Below are 20511 nucleotides of genomic sequence, written 5' to 3'. Positions count from 1 at the left end.
CCCAAACATGCTTAAAATCTTAAGTGTCATAAAAAGGGCATAAATAAGGCTTATATCATGCTTAAAATTCTAAAACATAAAATCTACCATTGATATGCTCAAAAAGCTTATTTCTTACCTTAATGCTATTTAATATATTAACATGACCCATTAAGAGTTTAAAGAAGTTATACGTGTGGATACCTTGATTTTCTAAGCTAAAGCAATAATTCCAACTCATTCAATGGAAGCTTTTTCATCCTCATTTGTCTTGGAGGCTTCACCCACTTCTTTCACTAATTAAGATAAGAAAAAGAAGTTTCTAAATAATCTATGTAATGAAAATAAGGATTAGAATACTTTCAATAACCTAAATCTAACAAAAATGACCCAGAATCATTGGATTTATTAAACCTCCCAAAAATCCATTTTGGAAATCATAGAGGAAAACTTGCAAAATGGGGCTTAAATTAAAGCTTGAAGAATGGTGATTCATAATATTTCATTGGCTCAAGCTAACTAAGATTGGTTTGCTTGAATCTCAGCTCTTGAAAGAAAGGGAAATGGAAAATGCTAGAAGGAAGAAGGAGAAGAGTATTTGGTAAGATAATTTTGGGTTTAGTTCACGTGAATCTGATATAAAATGGGGGAAAGATTTCAGCTTCACTTAAAAATGGGTAAAATTCCCCTTGGATCCCTACACTTTCAAGCCAACAAGAAAAACATCAATTTTCCTAATTTTTATGGACCCAACTCAGCAAATTTCCACTAAACTTGTCTAAACTATTTTAATAAATCTTTTAGACTCTAAAATGGGTCTCGCATTAACCTAAACTACTAACCCAGGTTTCTAGGCGTTACAACTCTCCCCTCCTAATAAGAAATTTCGTCTTCAAAATTTTACCTAGGTAGAAAATATGCGGATATCGGAGTTGCATGTTTTATTCGGTTTCCCAAGTGGCTTCCTTAACTCCATGATTTCTCTAAAGCACCTTTACAAGAGGAATCTTCTTGTTCCTTAATTCCTTCACCTCCCTGGCTAGGATTCTTATCGGCTCCTCTTCATAGGTCATGTCGGGGCTCAACTCAACCTGCTTCGAGGGTAAGACATGTGACGGGTCTGAACGATACCTTTGTAACATGGATACATGGAATACATTATGGATGCGTTCCAGTTCTAGAGGAAGGTCTAAAGGATAGGCTATTGGTCTAACTCTCTCAATCACCTCATAAGGACCGATAAAATGTAGAGTCAATTTTTCTTTTCGCCCAAACCAAAGTACTATCTTCTATGGACAGACCTTAAGGAATACTTTTTCGTCCATGGCAAACTCGATTTCCTTGCGCTTCAAATATGCATACAATTTTTTTCTATCGGATGCCTCCTTTAGTCTACTCTAAATTATTTTGACTTTTTTCGGTTTCATGGATTAGATCTGGTCCCACTATTTTTCCTTCTCTAAGTTCAGTCCAACAGAGGGGAGTTTTACATTTTTGCCCATATAGAGCTTTGTATGGAGCCATCTAAATACTCGACTGGTAACTATTATTATATGCAAACTCCATCAAAGACAGTTGATCCTTCTAACTACCCTTAAAGTCCATAACCACGCATCTATGCATGTCCTCAAGAACTTGAATAACCCGCTCTAACTGACCGTCTGTCTGAGGGTGAAATGATGTGTTGAAATGGAGCTTGGTTCTAAAAGATTCATGTATGGCTTTTTAAAATAGAGAATTAAATATGGGGTCTCTATCCGAATAATTGAGTTCAAAACTCCATGTAATCTTACTATCTCCTGGATACATTCTAACCGTCAATAAATGGATAAAATTGGTCAACTAATCTACTATTACCCATATCACGCCATGCTTACATCTCATTACCGGTAAATCAATCACGAACAAACCTGAGGGAACCTGATGTTTCGCCTCAACTTGCTGACACACCAGACATTTTGCTACAAACTCATAAATATATCTCTTCATCCCCGTCCAATAATTCAATGGTTGAAGTTCCCTATACATCTTATTACTTCCTAGATGAATTGAAAGTGGACTGCAATGGGCTTCGTGAAGGATCTTTTCACGCAACTAATCAACCTTCAGGACACAAAGACATCCCCTAAAATACAATAAATCTCCTCCACGTAACTTGAACCCTGAGATCTTACCTCGAAGAACTTGTTCCACACAAATTCATATACTATTAAATGAACCTTACAATCTCTTGATCTCGCTTACTATCTTAGGTTCTACTCGGAGCTTGACTAATAATCCACCATCACTAGAAATGCTCAAACACGCTAAAAGTGCTCTCAACTCTGATATCGACTTTCGGCTCAGGGCATCCACTACCACATTAGCTTTTCCCAAGTGATAATCGATGATACAATCATAGTCCTTTAACTCAACCCATCTTTGCTACCTCAAATTTAATTCTTTATAGGTGAGCAAATACTTCAAGCTTTTTTGATCGGTAAAAATATGACATTTCTCCCTATATATGTAGTGTCTCAAATTCTTGAGCACGAATACTATTGGCGCAAGTTCTAGATAGTGAATAGGATAATTCCATTGTGAGGCTTAAACTTACGAGATGCATAGACGAACACCATTCCCTTTTGCATTAACACACATCCGAGGTCGTTTAGTAAAACGTCGCTGTAAACTATAAAATCTTTTCCCGACTTTGGTTGAGTTAGAATAGGGGCTTGGGTCAAGAGAGTTTTCAACTGCTCGAAACTACTTTTCTTTTTTTCTCCCCATACGAACGATATTCCCTTATAAAGTAATTTAGTTATCGAAGCCGCTATCATTGAAAAACCTTTCACAAACCTACGATAGTAGCCTGCAAGTTCCAAGAAACATAGCACTTTAGTTACACTTTTGGACGACTCCCAATCGAGTATCGCATGAATCTTCTAATGATTGACTCAAATACTATCTGTTGCTACTACATGCACCAAAAATGAAATCTCGGATAACTAAAACTCGTATTTCCCAAATTTAACGAAAAGCTGGCGATCTCTAAGAGCCTGAATAAGTATACGAAGATATTGATCATCCTTATTCTTTGACCTCGAGTATACCAAGATGTCATCAATGAAGACCACCATGAACTGATCCAAGTACGGGTAGAACACTCGATTAATAGGATCCATGAATGTCGCAGGGCATTTATGAGTCCAAACGGCATCACAGGGAACTTATAATGATTATATCTTGTCGTAAACATCGTCTTTGGGATATCATCTTCTTTAATCTTTAGTTGATAATACCCATATCTCAAATCTATCTTGGAGAAAACACAAGCCCCTTTAAATTGGTTTAAAAGGTCATTGATTATGGGAAGAAGATATCGGTTCTTAATGGTTAGTTTAATCAACTTACGATAGTCAATGCATAGCCTCATCGACCCATCTTTCTTTTTAACAAAAATAACTGGTGCTCCCCAAGAAGAAATACTTGACCGGATAAAACCCTTCTCAAGAAACTCTTGAAGTTATGAATTCAATTCCTTTAACTATGTCGGTGCCCTACGATAAAAAGCAATGGACACCGGAGTAGAACCAAGCTTTACTTCGATTCCAAACTCTAACTCTTTGTCCAGCGGCAAACCCGGTAATTCCCCCAAAAAAACATCTGGAAAGTCTCTAACATTTTGGATATCCTCAATTCTTGGAAACCCAACTTGAGTGTCAATTATATGAGCCAAGAAGGCCTTACAACCCTGATCTACCATCCTTTGAGCCTTAAGAGCTGACACAGCCCTTGCACCCTTATATTTCTCATCGAATATTACAATTCGAGTTTCATCTTTTTTTAGAGTTTAAGCAATCAAAGTTTACACCTCAAGCTCATATCGTGCTCCGATAACCAATTCATACCCGTAATCAGATCAAATTTTGTGAATGTTAGCTCTAAAAGATCGGCTGAAAATATTTCACCCTGAATTTTAACCGAGCATCTACGATAAACATTCTCTACTAGAACATCTAATCCTAAAGAGATGGATACTTGAAATCCTATACTCAGGTTCTCAGTTGGGATGTGTCTTTCTTAAACTAAATCATAGCAGATATAGAAGTGGGTGGACATGGTTAATTAAAGCAATGAATGGAAGGGAAAACTTGGTAAATACCTAAGATCACACCAGCTGCATCACAGTCCCCTCTAGCTCTGACTCCATACTGGCAAGCTTTAACTCTGGGCTCGGCAGTAACTCTTGATCTAGCTGCTCTTTTACCAGTATGTCTAGATACAGAACTCCTACATCTCTAGGGTCATCTACCTCTCTGAACTGATGGAGCTGATTTATGAGTAGTGGGTGGGGTCACCTATTGACTCTTTAGGCAATCTTTCATGAAATGGTCAAGGAATCTGCAATGGTAATAGCCCCTAGACACCTGTCCGTACTCTCCCTTATGCCTTTTTTTCATAGGTAGGACAAGTGGGATGAGATTGTCGCCCTGAAAAACCTCCGGAGATGTTGATGCAGTAGCTAACGACATCCTCTGTTGCCTAGATCTGCCTCCACCTTTTCTTGCATTCTGAGCATATATGGTAGACTAGACTGATGAGGCTCTCCATGTCCCCTGAGAATTTCTTTCCATCTTGGGCTGCTGGGAATATCCAAACGGTCCTACCCCTCCTCTATTATGGCCCGAGGTAGCCTCTGCCTCTTTTTTTCTCCTTTCCAATACCTTCTTGATAGGTTTTTCCTATTAGACTAACTCAATAAATGTCGTCAGTGGATTGGCAACTAATTGGGTTATAATATCTAACCGAAAGCCCTCTCTAAATTTTTAGAAGTGGTGATACTCTGTCGATACCAACTCAGGTGCATATCGGCTCAGGCGAAGGAACTCAACCTCATACTCAAATACCGAATGATCTCCCTATGTCAACTGAATGAATTGGTCCCTCAAAGCATCCATATGAGCCTCACTGATATATTTATGACGGAATTTTTCTAGAAAGTGATCTCATGTGGGTTACTTGGGTTGTAAAATGGTGTCACATTTTAACAGGGAGATGGCACATTCCAGCATACCCTTAAGAGTGAGGTGTAGGTGATGAAGAGTCCGAAGAGTCTCTATAAGCTACTGATCCGTAATTACTAGATCATCGTCCCCCGAACCAAATAAATCTATAGTCCAGTACCTTTGGAGTCTTTCAACTGAGGTCTCATGCGATGCAGTGGCATGTAGGGCTAACTGAACTGGCTGGGTAAGTGGGGTAGTAGTCACTCTAGGTAGAGCTCTGACTATACGCCTAAGGGTCTCTGTCAAATCCCTAAAAAAGTTGCCTCCTCAACCCCCGCATCCCTAGGATCTTCAACATCTGTACCAGGACAACCTTATCACCTAACTCGTATGCAAGAGACACCCCACTATCATGTCTACCCTCCTGACTGTGACCTATGCTCACATCCATATCTACTATTTGAAATTGAAATAATAATAAGGGTCATTTTAAACCTTTTCTGAATTAGAAGTACTATTGACATCCCTAGATGCACGCAAATTCATAAATTATTATTGATTCTAACTCGTTGGCCCTAGAAACATCAAATTTGATGCTCTGATACCACTAAATGTAACACTTACACTAGTACAACATATAGTCGACCAATGAGAGTGCCACATGGAACCACCGGAGTGAATAACCAACAAATTTCCTTTATCATCCTCACTTGAAATTTAAAGCTTCATGTGTAAACACTTGCAATAAAATAGAAAATAAAATCCATATAAAATAATTTACAGTTAGGAACTCCCACAATTACAAAATAAATCAAAGTATACAGACTAAATATTTAAAATAATTTATGACTCAAATTACAAAATAAAGCTTTGAATATACATGCCCTCTAGAAATTTGAGATGTACTCTGCTCTGTTGTTTGTTATGGATTTCTTCTAGTCAAAAGGCTCATTTACTGATCTTCACCTAATCTGTTTAAGTAAAAAAATTCCAAATGCTAAGCTAACTAGCCCAATGCCACACTAACAACTAAAATATACTAACAGGGGTACATTCAAACATGCTTTAATAACTGAAAACAATAAAATGCATCATAATTACAACATTAGTGAGTATCCTTGTGATACTCACTCTCTAGCTATGGTAGACATCATGGTGCGAATGAGGGATTTTTGTATCTCGGAGCTCACACATCCCTCTATTCTACCGAAGATGTGGCTCCCAGAATCACTGCATTAGACACCATTCCCCCAACTAGCCACCCCTTGCGAGTGTCTGACCTTGCACCTTAACTAGTCAAATTTAAGGGCCTTGTGCCCTACCTATGGATATTCGAGCTGCATCTATACTTTTGACATCCTAAACTAGAGGAACTCGAGTATCAGAATTATTTCTCGAGCATCAACCAAGGCTAGTTTTATGTCACTCTAATTATTTGGTTTCTATTTTTAAATTAGATATCGTAAATATTCTCACTTGTAGTCTTATTTGATGATATATTGAAGTATTGGGGTACCTCGGGTCTAATTCCCTTAAAAACGATCATTTTTCCTCAAAACAGATTGAAAGTATCGATACTAGCCCAATAGTATCGATACTCCAGAAAAAGTTTTGATACTTTATATAAGTATGGATACTTTTAAACATTTTATTTTGCCTAGTTTTGATACTTTCTGGGTGTTTCGAAACTATGACTCAAAGTTTCGACACTCTTGAAAGAGTATCGATACTTCTGTCCAGAAAACACGTTTTTCCTCCAGAAATAAAGAAAAACTATCGATACTAACCCTATAGTATCGATACTTGACATGCATAAGACTTAAAAATAGGCACAAAAATATTATATCTCACTCCCAAAGACCCTTGTGAGGTCCCCAAACATGCTTAAAATCTTATGTGTCATAAAAAAAGGCATAAATAAGGCTTATATCATGCTTAAAATTCCAAAACATAAAATCTACCATTGATATGCTCAAAAAGATTATTTATTACTTTCATGCTAGTCAATACATTAATATGACCCATTAAGAGTATAAGCAAGTTGTAAGTGTGGATACCTTTATTTTATATGCTAAAACAATAGCTCCAACTCACTCAATGGAAGCTTTTTCCTTCACCTTTGTCTTGGAGGCTTCACCCACTTATTTCACTAATCAAGATAAGAAAAAGAAGTTTCTAAATAATCTATGTAATGAAAATAAGGATTAGAATACTTTCAATAACCTAAATCCAACAAAAATGACCTAAAATCCTTGGATTTATTAAACCTCCCAAAAACCCATTTTGGAAACAATTGAGGAAAACTTTAAAAATGGGGCTTAAATTAAAGATTGAAGAATGGTGATTCATAATCTTACCCTGGCTTAATCTTACTAAGATTGGATTGCTTGAATATTAACTCTGGAAATGAAAGGAAATGGAAAATGCTAGAAAGAAGAAAGAGAAGAGTATTTGGTAAGATAATTTTGGGTTTAGTTCACGTGAATCTGATATAAAATGGGGGAAAGATTTCAGCTTCACTTAAAAATGGGTAACCTACTCTTTAGGTCCCTAAACTTTCAAGCCCACAAGAAAAACATCACCTTTCCTAATTCTTTTGGGCCCAACTCAGCAAATTTCCACTAAACTTGGTCTAAACTATTTTAATAAATCTTTTAGACTCTAAAATGGGTCTCGCGTTGATCTGAACTACTAACCCGAGTTTTTAGGTGTTACAAGGGGTTGACATCTTCATCGAACACCAAATCTTTGAAGGCTAGTATCCAAGACTTCATGGCAACTACCAAGGCTCCATTGCAAGATCACACCACATCAATTGAGAGCCAAAAATCATTATTACAGAGCCAAAGGGCATGTTTGCAAAGTCATAGTTCATCTTTATGAGCCTTGGAAATCTATGTGGAAAAAATTACTGCAGCAATACATGCACGCCCACATGGCAGTCTACCTAGTGATACTGAAGCCACTAAGGCTTAAGACATAGAGCATTGTGGTGCATTCACCTTAAGGAGTGGCACCAAAATATATAAAGATGTTAAGTTTGGGGGACTCAGATAGCATCGTCTTGAGATTGTGGACGAAGATCCAGAGATGTAAGAAGATTCACAATCGATGGAAAATAAGGATGAGGGTTCAAAGAGTGCAACCAATAAAGATAAGAAAAATGTTGCCATGAAAAAAGATAAACCTCCACCAACAGGAGTTAATGTGCAAAGGGTAACTTCCAATGTCTTCAACACGCTCAAATATGATGATGATTCTAGGCAGTGTCAATCGCTTCAAGATGTAGAATCTACGATAGAAGAGAAAGCTGCACAATTTTTTTCTTAGTAAATTTGTATGCATTGATGATCACTTGAAGCTCGATAAAGACAACGAAGAGGAGCTCGAGGATATTCCAATTGATATGAGTCAGCCTAGCTTACTCATAGCTAGATCAGGTACGAAATTTGAACCTTTGGATTTCATTGAATTTACTCATCCTAAACCCCAAGTAATTGCCCATCTGTCTAGGCTAGAAATTCTGAAAGAATTAAGGAATGAGGTGAAAATTAAGGAAAACTTCCCTGATGAGAAATTATTATTTGTTGCGGTATTTTCATGGTATACTGACATTGTCAACTTTCTCTTTAGTGGTATTTTTCTTCCTTACTTGAATAGGCATAAAAAGAACAAGTTCATACACGATGGTGGCTACTATCATTGGGATGACCCCTACCTATTCAAAGTATTAACTTCCCAGACGATTAAAATTTTCCACATCAAAGAGGAGCGAAAAGATATTATATTCCGTTACTATTCAACTTCATGTGGAAAACACTTAGAATGAGAGAGGACTATTGAAAAGGTCCTACAATTTTGATGTGAAAGATGTGAAATGCTAGAGCAAAATATTTTGAAGGTGAGATTGTTATATGTGTGGGGCATTTTGGTCTATATTGGTTCTTTGATCGAATGCGACAAATTTTCCATATCAATTTAGGATGTTTTGGAGTTTGTATCCCTTCAACCCTCTTTCATTTTTTGTTATAGTAATTTTTTTGTTGTGTGTTTTTTTCTTTGCTTTATTTCTTTATTTACTTTTAATATTAGTTATTTTTAATAATAGACTTCTAAACATGTGGACAATGGTAAATCCCCCATGGATGTTGCACCCACTTAGAAAGAAGACTCAATTGTTGCTGGCATAAATAATGACATTGTTGATGATGTCCAACCATCTGCATAAATGCCATGGTAAAAATTGCAACACCTCTTATGAAGCATTGCCTGAAGAGGACAGCCAATCCGCATGAGCAATATGAGCAAAACAACTCCACAACCATCAAAGTAGATGTTAGCCAAGGTACATTGCATTGCATTTCTTCTTTAGTTTAGTTTTCATGCATTGAGGATAATGCATCCCTCAAGTTTGGGGGGAAGTATTGTTCATACTTAGTCATTTACATTGATAATATTTAATACAATTTTTTTATGGCATTAGCTAGGTTTAGCATAGTTATTTTGAATAAGCTAATGATGTCCGATGATGATAAAAAAATTGCAATGGCTGGAAATTTATGTACATGACTATTGAGGATGATAGAACCAACCCTAGAACTTGATTCTTTGTGACTCTTTGAACATAATTATATGTTTTCTATGCTTAAGGAACTAAGAAAATTTTTATGAATTTTGTTTTGCATGCCTTGGCATAAAATTTTGGCAATAAACTAAACTAGAATATCAATATTTGAAAGGCTAAGTTAAAATCCTCAATATTTTGAATTGTGTTGAATTGTAAATAAATGCCTCGGCATAACTGTAGAGGGACACTCCTCTGTGTGATGACATTGCCTAGAAACCCCTTGAATAAATGGTAGCCTTAGCATATGAGTGAATGAAAGTAGTCACGGGATGACTCTGTCTGACTAGATTAGGGATGGAAGGTATGCCCCTATTCATCTAGAGTGTGGGATGGTAGTTGTGATAGGCTGACCCCCTTATGCAGTGCTAAAAAAATTGAAAAATTGAAAAATTAAAAAGTTTAAGTGTTTAATAAATAGGAGTAATTTTGTGCTTAATGAATAATTTTATGCCTTGGAAAAGCAAAAGAACTTACTTAGGGACTTTCTAATTTCGTTAAGCATAGACTAGATACAACCACACACATTGACTTGCAAAGGATCTTGGCCTAGTGAAAGACACTTGAATTCTCAATTAGTCTAGCATGTTGAAGCCAAACTATTTTATGAGGGCTGAAATTTTATACCACTTGATTGTCCTAATTAAAAATTTTCCATAGCATTTTATTTTTATGTTGATCATCCATTGCTTGAGGACAATAAATAGCTTAAGTTTTGGGTGTGTTAAATCCATAAAAAGACTACATTTTGGGTCTTTTTACTTAAGTTATTGATTGTCTAAAAGCTATTGTCATAGCATTTTAGTTGCATTTATGACATTCATTGCATTTAGTGGAAAATTTTTATCGCTGCAAGTTTTTCTTGATAAAATTGATGTTGTTGATGAGAAGGGTTGTGTGTTGGTTATGATCATGCAGGAGATGGAAAATGATCGATTAGAGAATTATTTGTCATGAAAATTTTAGAGCGAGGGCCAAAAAACTGATGATGATGACCGTGAGGAATATTTTGCCATGCAAGTTTTTCTTTTAAGTCTGGAAGTAGTACACGATAAAGTAGCTGACGTCGCGCGACCAGCTGTTCAAGGAACCTCACATGAATTCCTTGCCTCTGTTGATATTTTGGGACACCACCAACTGCCTTAAAAATCATATTTTGGACTTGATTACAAGGGTAAATGAGGGAATTTCAAGGGCATAAAACCCTAGAAATTCCCCATTATAAATAGAAAATGATGCCCAACATTTGAAAATCCCTATTTTTATTTACCTTTTGAGCTTTGGAAGAGGCAAAAATATCCTTCTTCTCCACCTTCTTCCTTTTCCTCCTTTCTTGGTGTCCTCCATAGTCGAGCTTCATCGGAGTAACGGTTAGGTCCTCGAGAGAGACTAGCGCGCTGGAACAGTCTTGGAGATGGTCTGATGACACGACAAAGCTCTATTTTTTAGAGTTTCCTTCTCTTTGTTCTTTATTTCGTATCTTTTTAATAGGCTTGTACTTAATGATGATTTGGGATGATTTTAGCCACACCATGAACTGATCTATTTGGTGTTGGATTTGTTTGGATGATACTTTATTTTATGTTTAATGGATGATAAGTATATTTATGTTTATTGATGTTTTGTTCACTGTTTTAATCTTATGCCTTAACAATGTAAGAGCTTTTGAGAAATTGCCTATTGCCTTGGCATAATATTCCTAGTCTTTGTAAGAGTTGTTAAGAGATAGTTGTTTTTCTAGGAGTTGATACCTAATATCGAGAGAGTTAGGTTAGATCTATATGAAGAATGGAACTATCCGAGATGGTGAGGTTCTAATCTGCCTTAGAGATAAGGAAAGGGTTTCAAGTGACTAAAATGGATAGTCCATAATCGATAGGCTATTTACGCTGAGAGGTGTATTGCTGTGGCAATAGTCGTATCAGGGTCCTTACTAGAGATAGCTTAGGAACACTTTAGTAAATCCTGTCGGGCAGCATAGGCACAACTTACATAGTTCATCCTAGGCCATTAGAAGTATGATTGTGTGAGGTTGGTAGTCTATGTTCAGAACTTGAACATTTTTTGTCTTAGAAACTTTAATTTACTTATTCTTGCAATTAATTTTTGACTTAGCAATTTTTATTTGTTTACTCCTGCATATTTTTCTTGCCACAACAAAAATTATTTGCTCACTTCACTTCACACATTTCTTGCCTCAGCAAACTTTTTACATATGTTCATATCATCTGCCATATCACATTTCTCATTTGTTTATATCCTTAGATTTAGACGCTTAGGATTAGTTAGTGACGCATATTCCTAGCTATAGCAATCTTTAAATAATCCCCCAATCCCAATGGAGACGATACTCACTCACTACTGTATTACTTGCATCGATTGTGTATACTTGCATAGATTTGCGTGCCATAATACACACATTTACACGCGTTCACTTCAACTCAAAAGGTGCACGTTGATTTGAAGATTGTTTTACTTGAAGTTTGGAAGTCGGATCGGTTGGTTGTAATTTGGCTTCCTATGAATAAACTTAGCGGCAGTTCATTAATGGGAATTAAGATCTAGTTCGATTCTCGATGAGACTCTATAACTCGAGTTAGGTTTTTCCATAACTTAAAGCTATTTTGGATTTAATGGTGATAGACGTGGCTAGACCAACAAGGACTAGATTTCGGAGATAGACTTGAAATTTTTGATTAACTAGAGAGAAGAGTTAGGTGCAGGGGTTGGGCCCTGTTGAATGTAACCGACGTACATCAAGAAGGGAAAATTTTATTTTGATGATCGATTGAAATTAAGGTTAACCAAAACCCAAGGCTATATCATCTCTATTGAATTCTTCTACTTTATTTACTTGATTTATTTTCTCATTATTTTTTATTCAATATTTATTTATTTATTTTAAATGATTCAATCCGAGAAATGACATTATTAAACTTCCTTAACCCCTATGGATCGATTCTATTTCTCTATACTATTTATTTATTTATTTATTTTAGAATTAAAAATTATTTTATTTCAAAATTTCAACGCTGGTCAACCGTCGAAAACTTAAATCAAGAGGAACCATCCGACACAATAACATGGTACTAAAGGCTGAGAATATGTAAAAAAAATACATTCTCCCTTTCACAAGAGAAGAGACCTAGATTCAATTTGTCTTGCCTTTTTTAACTCTCTTTTCTTTTATATCATAGATCAAATTCCTTCTATTACCATTTGAGTATTTTTTTTATCTAAACTAGAAGAAGAAAAATATTATTGACATCCATGCATAAACATAATTTTTTTCATTATACGTTAATAAAAACCATCCCTATTAATTGATTCAAACGTTTATATGTAACTCACAATATAACTTTTCTTTTTATTCTAAAAAAAATATTATTTTTCTTTTGATGAATTAATATTTAATGGGTTCTTTGCAAGCTTAGGAGCCAATATCAAGGAAGAGGACATGGCTAGATATGAGGAACATCAATTTCTCCTTTGACAACAATTTTTCTCTAAGAATCAGAAAAGCTACTCTAGAACTTAAAACCTCTCTTCCTCCTCCCTTCATCTTTCTTATTATTCCTATACCCTTTCATAACTAAACTCTTCTATCCCACCATCGACTCCCACCCAAGCTCCCTTCAACAAAATTCATACATATAACCCTTCAACCTCAACCTCATTTACTCCTTCACCATCTCCGTCTTCTCCGTTGGTTCCATCACTTACATCGTTTTCTATGGCTTTCATGGTCAACCCGTCAAGCTTTCATCCACCATTAAAGCAGCTTTCACTTCCTTCTTCCCTCTCCTCTCAACTTCCTTTTGTTTTTGGAATCAGTTTAATTCTTGATTTAGTCTTGTTGGCATTACTCATAACAATCCAAGTTTTAGGCTTCCAAATTATTTACTCACCGTCTTATGTCGTTCTCCTAGCTTTTGCTTGTGTGGCCATTTTCATGTTTGATATGTTTTATTTACAAGATCGATTTCCTCTTGAATTAAGTCTCAACAGCGCTGGATGGTGTAGTAGATAAATTTCTGGCTAGATAAGGTGATCGGTGGTGACTGATGGTAATGGCCGGCTCTAAATTTATATAATTTAAAAATTATAATTCTACACAAATTAAATTACTTAAATTAATTATTATTTTCAATAAAAAATTTAATTTAATTATAATTATAATTATATTAAAAATAAAATTAATTTTAATAAATTTTTAATTTTTAATAAATTCTTATATTTTTTAATATATACATAATTTTAATAAATAATTATTTTTTAAGCACGTCGCTTTAGTGTTACATTGCGATGTGCTCTGCAAACGCATCCATTTTTTAATATATTTGTTTTTCTATATTTGTTAATTTTACAAAGCAATAAATAAAAAATTATTTTTAAAATTTCATCTTCCTTAATAAACGTAAGGATAAAAGAAGAAATATATTTATTTTTTCATTATTTGTTATCTCTTTAATTACTCATTTTTATTAGTTTTTCCCATTCGACTGTTAATATTAAAATGTTTGAAAATTGAAACTGTGTTTAAAACTCTTTTTCTATCTCATTTGAGAACTATAAAAAAATGTTTAATTACTTCGATACCCAACAACAAACTGTTTCCACATAAAAAGTTACATAGAGATTACATCTTCTCTCAACCTCTTAAAATCTTAATTTTTAAGAGCTAAACTCTAAATTTCTATTTATAAGACATTCTTTCACCAAACAAAAAAATTTTATTTATCAAAATTCATCATCTCTTAAATAATTTTAACAATCAAACATGTATGTAACCAATAGAATTATAACATAATTCCGACTAAATATCATCAGTTAGAATTTAAGTCCATCTCTAATCTATCTATTGAAGAAAAAGCAGTAAGCATTCATGAAGAAACATAGGTTTTAACAATGGCAATCATGATGGATAGCTACAATTATTTCTTAAATATGTAGAGGGAGACAGAAATTCACCAAACCAAATTGGAGACTTGGAGTATTACATCTAAAGGAAGTTTATACTTGAAAACTTCAAGGATTAGAAGCTAACTATGTACACTCAAAGTTATAATATATTCTCAAATCCTTAATTATATTATTGTATATTACAAAAACAGTAACTTATAGTTTATAATAGCACAGGCAACAGAGAAAACTTATATATTATATACATCACATAACTAACAATGCAATTGCAAACAAAACCAGGAACTAACATTACCTTTCAGATGTTGAAAAGATTCAGTTCACATTTTAAACATCATGTGAAATATTATAAGCAAATGTGATTGAATTCATGATCATATACATTACCATTTACCATGCATGTTTCCACTTTGAATTTTTACTTTTTTTAACTATTAAGAAAAATATCCATGGAAAACATAAACTGTGTATATAATTTATACAGACTCCTGAAAAGCTTAAAATTTGTTTCAATCATATATAAGTATATAATTTGCTTCCATTCATATGTAATTCCTACCACAAGCCAGTAGCCTCGAACCCTAAAGTGAAAACGTTTGAACTTTACTTTTCCACCAAACTCTACAAAGAAAATAAACTGGGAAATGCCTTAGATCAAAGTAGCCATACCTTGAAAATCTCTCGAAAGCTTCACCCAAGCGCTGCCTGGGACTAAACATGCAGCTATTTATATAAAGAAAATAAAATCATCCATCTTTCCCTTGCCCTTGCCCTTGCCCTTGCCCTAAACCCTTCAAATTCCCTCTTCTTCATGTCTTTTCAAGGTCTCCTTGAAATTTATTCATTGTATTTTCAAGGTTCGAGCTTTATTGATTTCATGAAAAGCTCCATTGGAATTCTCCATCTATAGCCCTTGAAAAACCTTGCATGCAAAAACCACAAGGCCGGGAATATAAGCTTTGCCCAAAGAAACTTGGAATATATAAACCCTCAAAAATCAAAGAAGATATTAGGATCCCCGTAATCCCAAATACTAGCTAGGGGATAGTCATCATCGTTTGTGAAAGGCCAAATAGATGGAGATTCAGGTCCAACTGGTAAACCTGGATCCGGAACTGCTGGTGCATTCGAAGCCTGAGCTGACAAAGACAAGCTCGAACTCACTGAACCCACCAGGGAATTGATATCCTCGTACGAATTAGAACCTTGCTGCTGCTGCTGCTGCTGCTGTACTTGTTGAAGGCTAGGGTTCATAAACGAGGCCGTTGTTCCAGTGGGTTCACCAACAACACTAGGCTCAAATTGTTGCATTATTTGCAAGGCTTGTTGGGGATTTGTAGCCATGTTTGGGTAAGCTAAGGCTAGGTTTGAAAAGTTTGGGCAAGCCCCATAGGGCATAAACCTTGATGATGATGAAGAAAACCCAGCAGCCATTAACGAAGCTGGATGACTTGCTGAGCTTAAAGACGAAAAAGGAAAACCTGAAGGACGAGGAAGCAATGGCCTTAAAGTTTGAGTAGAAGAGGACGAAGACGAAGATGAAGATGAAGAAGCAGACGAAGAGGAAGAAGGGAGGGAGGGTTGAAGATTAAGCTGAGCCTTGGAACCATAAAGAACAATAGCAGCACGATCATAGGCTCGAGCAGCATCTTCAGCCGTGGCGAAAGTTCCAAGCCATTTCCTGGTACGTTTTCGAGGTTCCCGGATCTCAGCAACCCATTTACCCCAACTCCTTTGCCTCACGCCTCTATATCTGAACTTATTATTATCGGGGCCACCTTTGCCTTTGCTTTTCCTACTGCTGCTGCTCCCCGTAGTATTGGTGGTGGTGCTGATGATACCGCTTTCGGATTCAGGAACGGTGGTTATGGTTTTAGCGGTGGTTTCTTGGGGAAGGTGAGACAAACAAGACTGGTCATTACCCTCCTGCTCCATTGCTTTAAAAGAGGGTTTTCAATTGGTGAAAAACAACAAAACCACCTCGCTCTTTGGTTCTTGATTTGTCGAGCAGCTTGAAAAGAAGGCGTCCCTGGTAATGGTGGATGAGGGCGGTGGCTCTTTGTATTCTCAGAGATTGCTCAACAGTGAAGAAAGCTGCAGGCTCACTTTGGTTTTGGAATTCGGGATCATTCAATTTTTTATTATTATTCCTTTTTCTTTTTGGGTTGTTATGTCTATTTCAGGGAAATCCCTAGGAGAAATTATTGATGGAAATTGGCATGCCTTTTTGTCTAGGACAAGACTTCAAATTTCTATATCTTCCCTTTATTAGTAATTTTAGGTTTGATTAATGATATATCCTATCTTGTCACTTCTTGACAATTTTCCTCTTCTAAACATATTTATTAACCTTTTCAGTTTTTGTGATTATGGATATTTTAGAAAATAAGGGAATGAGTTCATTTAAATAAATTTTGAGTTTAATTTTACTTCTTATTCAATTAATTCATATAATCTCCTTTAAAATAAATCCATACTTCAAATTATCTTTTTAATAAATTTTAAATATATATTTAGTATTTGAATTAAATAATTTTTAAAATTAGTATTCAAACTTTAATTTATCTTTATTTTAGTACTTTTATTTATGAAAATAATTTTAATGATACGACAATATAAATTTTATCACATGTCAATGGATTATATTTTACTATTAATTTAATTGAATTTTTTAAATATAGTAATACAAATTTATTTCAGTTAAATTAAAAGTAAATCAAATTAAAATGAAATAAACAAGATAAATAAATGTCAAATTAAAACAAATAAATTTAAGATACATATATTTTAAAAATTATTTTAAAATAAAACAAGAGAACAGAAAATATTCATTCTAAACTGATGAAAAATGTATTGAAGTGTTGGGGGATTTGATTCTCACTTTCATCATTCAATGTTATATTTTCTAAATCCATCATTAACAAGGAAAGGTACAGTTTTAAAAATTAATTTAGAATATAATCATAATTTAAAAATATGTTGTACAATTATCTCTCCATAAAAATCCAGACCTCTTTTCTATTGGTGAAACCAAGTTGTAAGAATAAACCGACCCACATTTTTTTAGTGATGAAACAAGATTAAATTGTATGGGACCGGTTATATTATGATGTTATTCAAAACGTTAATTAGAGAGTCAGCAATTTTATTTGAGAAAAAAAAGGGTTACAATATACCCAAATAATTGAATTTTGACAAGGAAATTTGACACATAATTTTTACAAATATATATAATAATAAGAAAATAGTGATTTAAAAACCTTATTCATGATGTATTATTTAACATAAGAATGGGTACACATTAATATATGATGTAATTTCTCAGCAAGAACCTTACTTGGTCAATGAGGTTTGATACTGGAAACTCGGTCTTATTTGCTTATCGACAAAGTAATGTTTCAGCTTTACATATTTAACAATATGAAACGCATTAAACTGGCTTATATACATTTTTTTTATAGAAGATTTATTTAAAAAAACCTATAAAATCACAATAAAAGGTTTAAAATTATAATAATAAATTAAATATATAATAAGCGCATTTTCATATAACAATTTGTTAGAAACAAATCATAATAAATATGAAAAACAACCAAGATCTAATTATATCAAATCATCAAGAATAAAATAAATACTAGATTGATGAAAGTGTATCTAAATCGATTGTTAGAGATTATCAAGAAGCTTGAGATCTTTGAATCTTTCTTTGGTTGAGATCTTCCAAGAAGATAGAGTTAGTTTTAAATATAAACTCTCTAACGGGATAAGATAAAATACAAAATTGTCGAGGATCATAACCCTTTATATAACTAATTTAAGAATCAATTATTGTTTGTACTTGTAGATTTGGCCCTAATTGAATTATAAATACAACTTTAATAGTATCTACGCTTTTATTTCCATGACACTTCTAATACCTTATGAATTTATAAAATAATTGGTCACTTAATTTATGTCATATTTTATGATAACAGTATACATTATAAATATGTGCCCATAATTATAGATTTTAATCCAACAATCTCCCACTTGGGCAACATATGTTTCTTGATAAATGTATAACCTTATGAGTTCAAAATTTGTTATCGTACAATAGGTATTCTATAACAATCTCGTCCATCAACTATATTCAAATAAGATCAAAGTGGTCTTCGTCATAACAATCATGACTAGACCCGTCAATGGTCACTTATACAGCCACAATCAAATGACATAGATCAATCATGGAATGTAGTATGGAAATTACATGCAATGTGAACTGCACATGTCTATTTCCAACGGATCCTCTTTAAACTTTAGTGAGTTCAAATTTTACCAAAAACTATGGATAAACCAAAATAAACTTTTATTTTTGTAGAAAATAACTTTAACATAATATCCTTAAATTGAAGTAACTGAAATTATGTGTATAAAAAATGAGCATTAAAATTACAAACTCCCATCAAAACCAAATATCCTTAAATGATATTACACCCACATGAGTAGTGTGCTCATGAAAGACCTTGGGTTACAGTTCTTTAGTAAGCGCACAGTTATGAGTTTGTACCAACATACTCTATAAGCACATAATTAGTTTGAATTTTTTTAACAAATAGAAACATAATGTCTATGTGCTTAGACTTAAGGTGTTTCTGTTATAAATGTAATAAAGGACTACAACATAGTTGTCAGAAAATAACTCCAGTGGTCTTTCTTATTAATCCGTAATTAACAATTCATGTGACAAAATTTTACATATGTATTCCAATAAATTGGAGTCCATAAATCTGATCATCTCTTACTTACTAGATCTCTAATACGTAAGCATGTAACATTTTTTTCTTAAATGTACTGTATGGATCAATTTGACTGCTATCCATCGATTCATACCCAAATTGCTTAAATATCTACTTAATATCTTAAAATCATATGCTATGTCTGAATGCATAAGGAACCTTGTACATTTCCTTAGTTTCAAAATCATCATTAGGGAATAGATCAAGACTAAACTTGTTTCCTTTAGCAATAAGTGGTATCATTTGGTTTACTCCCACTAAACTTATAGTATATATAAACTAAATTCATCTGAAAACCAAACGAGATAATCACTTGATGAAATTTGTTATACAATTAATGAAAATCATACTTAAACTCATAAGTAAATTTCCCTAATTTGCATATCATTAATTTTGTTTCACGAGACACAATTTTCTAATTGCATCTTATAAAATATTTCATCAATGTTACCATTTTGAAATTCAACTTATGCAACTCAAGATTAAATATGAGAAACAAGTATCATGATTATCCTATAAGAGAAAGTCTTTACAAATATGATGTCTTCTTTATGAGTATATCATTTATATAAAAGTTATGTCTTATACTTGTCAACACCACCATTTACATACATTTTGATTATAAATATCCATTTATAACCAATCATTTTTGCACATTAAAGTAATTTTACACATTCAAATAATGAGTTAAGTCCTCAAACTTTATTATCTTATATAGAACTATGAGGTGGTGGTCTTTGTTTTGATCTTATTCATATCTCATATGGAGACTTGTAAAATAAGCTGCTAGAAGCACAAGAATGACCCCTTAGTATGTGAAGCCTTGGCCACTTCCATATCCAGAGTGGTATAATGTCAATGCAATTGTGAATATCATGCATGAGCTAAAGGATATTATATCAAGAACTTCATTGCCTTTAAGCATTGAATTTAGTGCTTGATAGAACATAGAGTATTGGAGCTTGAGCTAGGAGATCAACTTGGTTCGATTTCAGAAAGTCTGGTTGAAGTGCAGCCGAGAGTGTTCAAGGATAAAAGCATTAATAGGGGCACCCAAGGTGAGGAGCGTTTGCTAAAGTACGAAGCCTAAATACGTTAGTTGCAAAATGAAAAGGATAATCTGAATAGAGAAGTGAAAGCCCCGCAAAATGGCTTTCAAAAAATTAGTCAAGCCTTTCAAAATGCTAGTTTAGGCGATACTCTAGAGGAATGGGCAAAATAA

The 20511-nt window shown here is 34.1% G+C and overlaps 1 protein-coding gene across 1 annotated transcript; it reads right to left on the bottom strand.

Annotated features, from left to right (window-relative positions):
* Window positions 1-15504: 15504 nt before the first annotated feature.
* On the bottom strand, window positions 15505-16449 carry LOC120187759 (ethylene-responsive transcription factor ABI4-like). The gene has a single exon (XM_039191387.1). The coding sequence runs from the start codon at window positions 16447-16449 to the stop codon at window positions 15505-15507; it is 945 nt and encodes a 314-aa protein (XP_039047318.1).
* Window positions 16450-20511: the final 4062 nt, after the last annotated feature.

Source organism: Hibiscus syriacus, unplaced genomic scaffold (genome assembly GCF_006381635.1).
Source record: "Hibiscus syriacus cultivar Baekdansim isolate YM2019G1 unplaced genomic scaffold, ASM638163v2 tig00113725_pilon, whole genome shotgun sequence".
Classification (NCBI taxonomy): domain Eukaryota; kingdom Viridiplantae; phylum Streptophyta; class Magnoliopsida; order Malvales; family Malvaceae; genus Hibiscus; species Hibiscus syriacus.
This window is presented reverse-complemented; position numbering and strand designations above follow the sequence as displayed.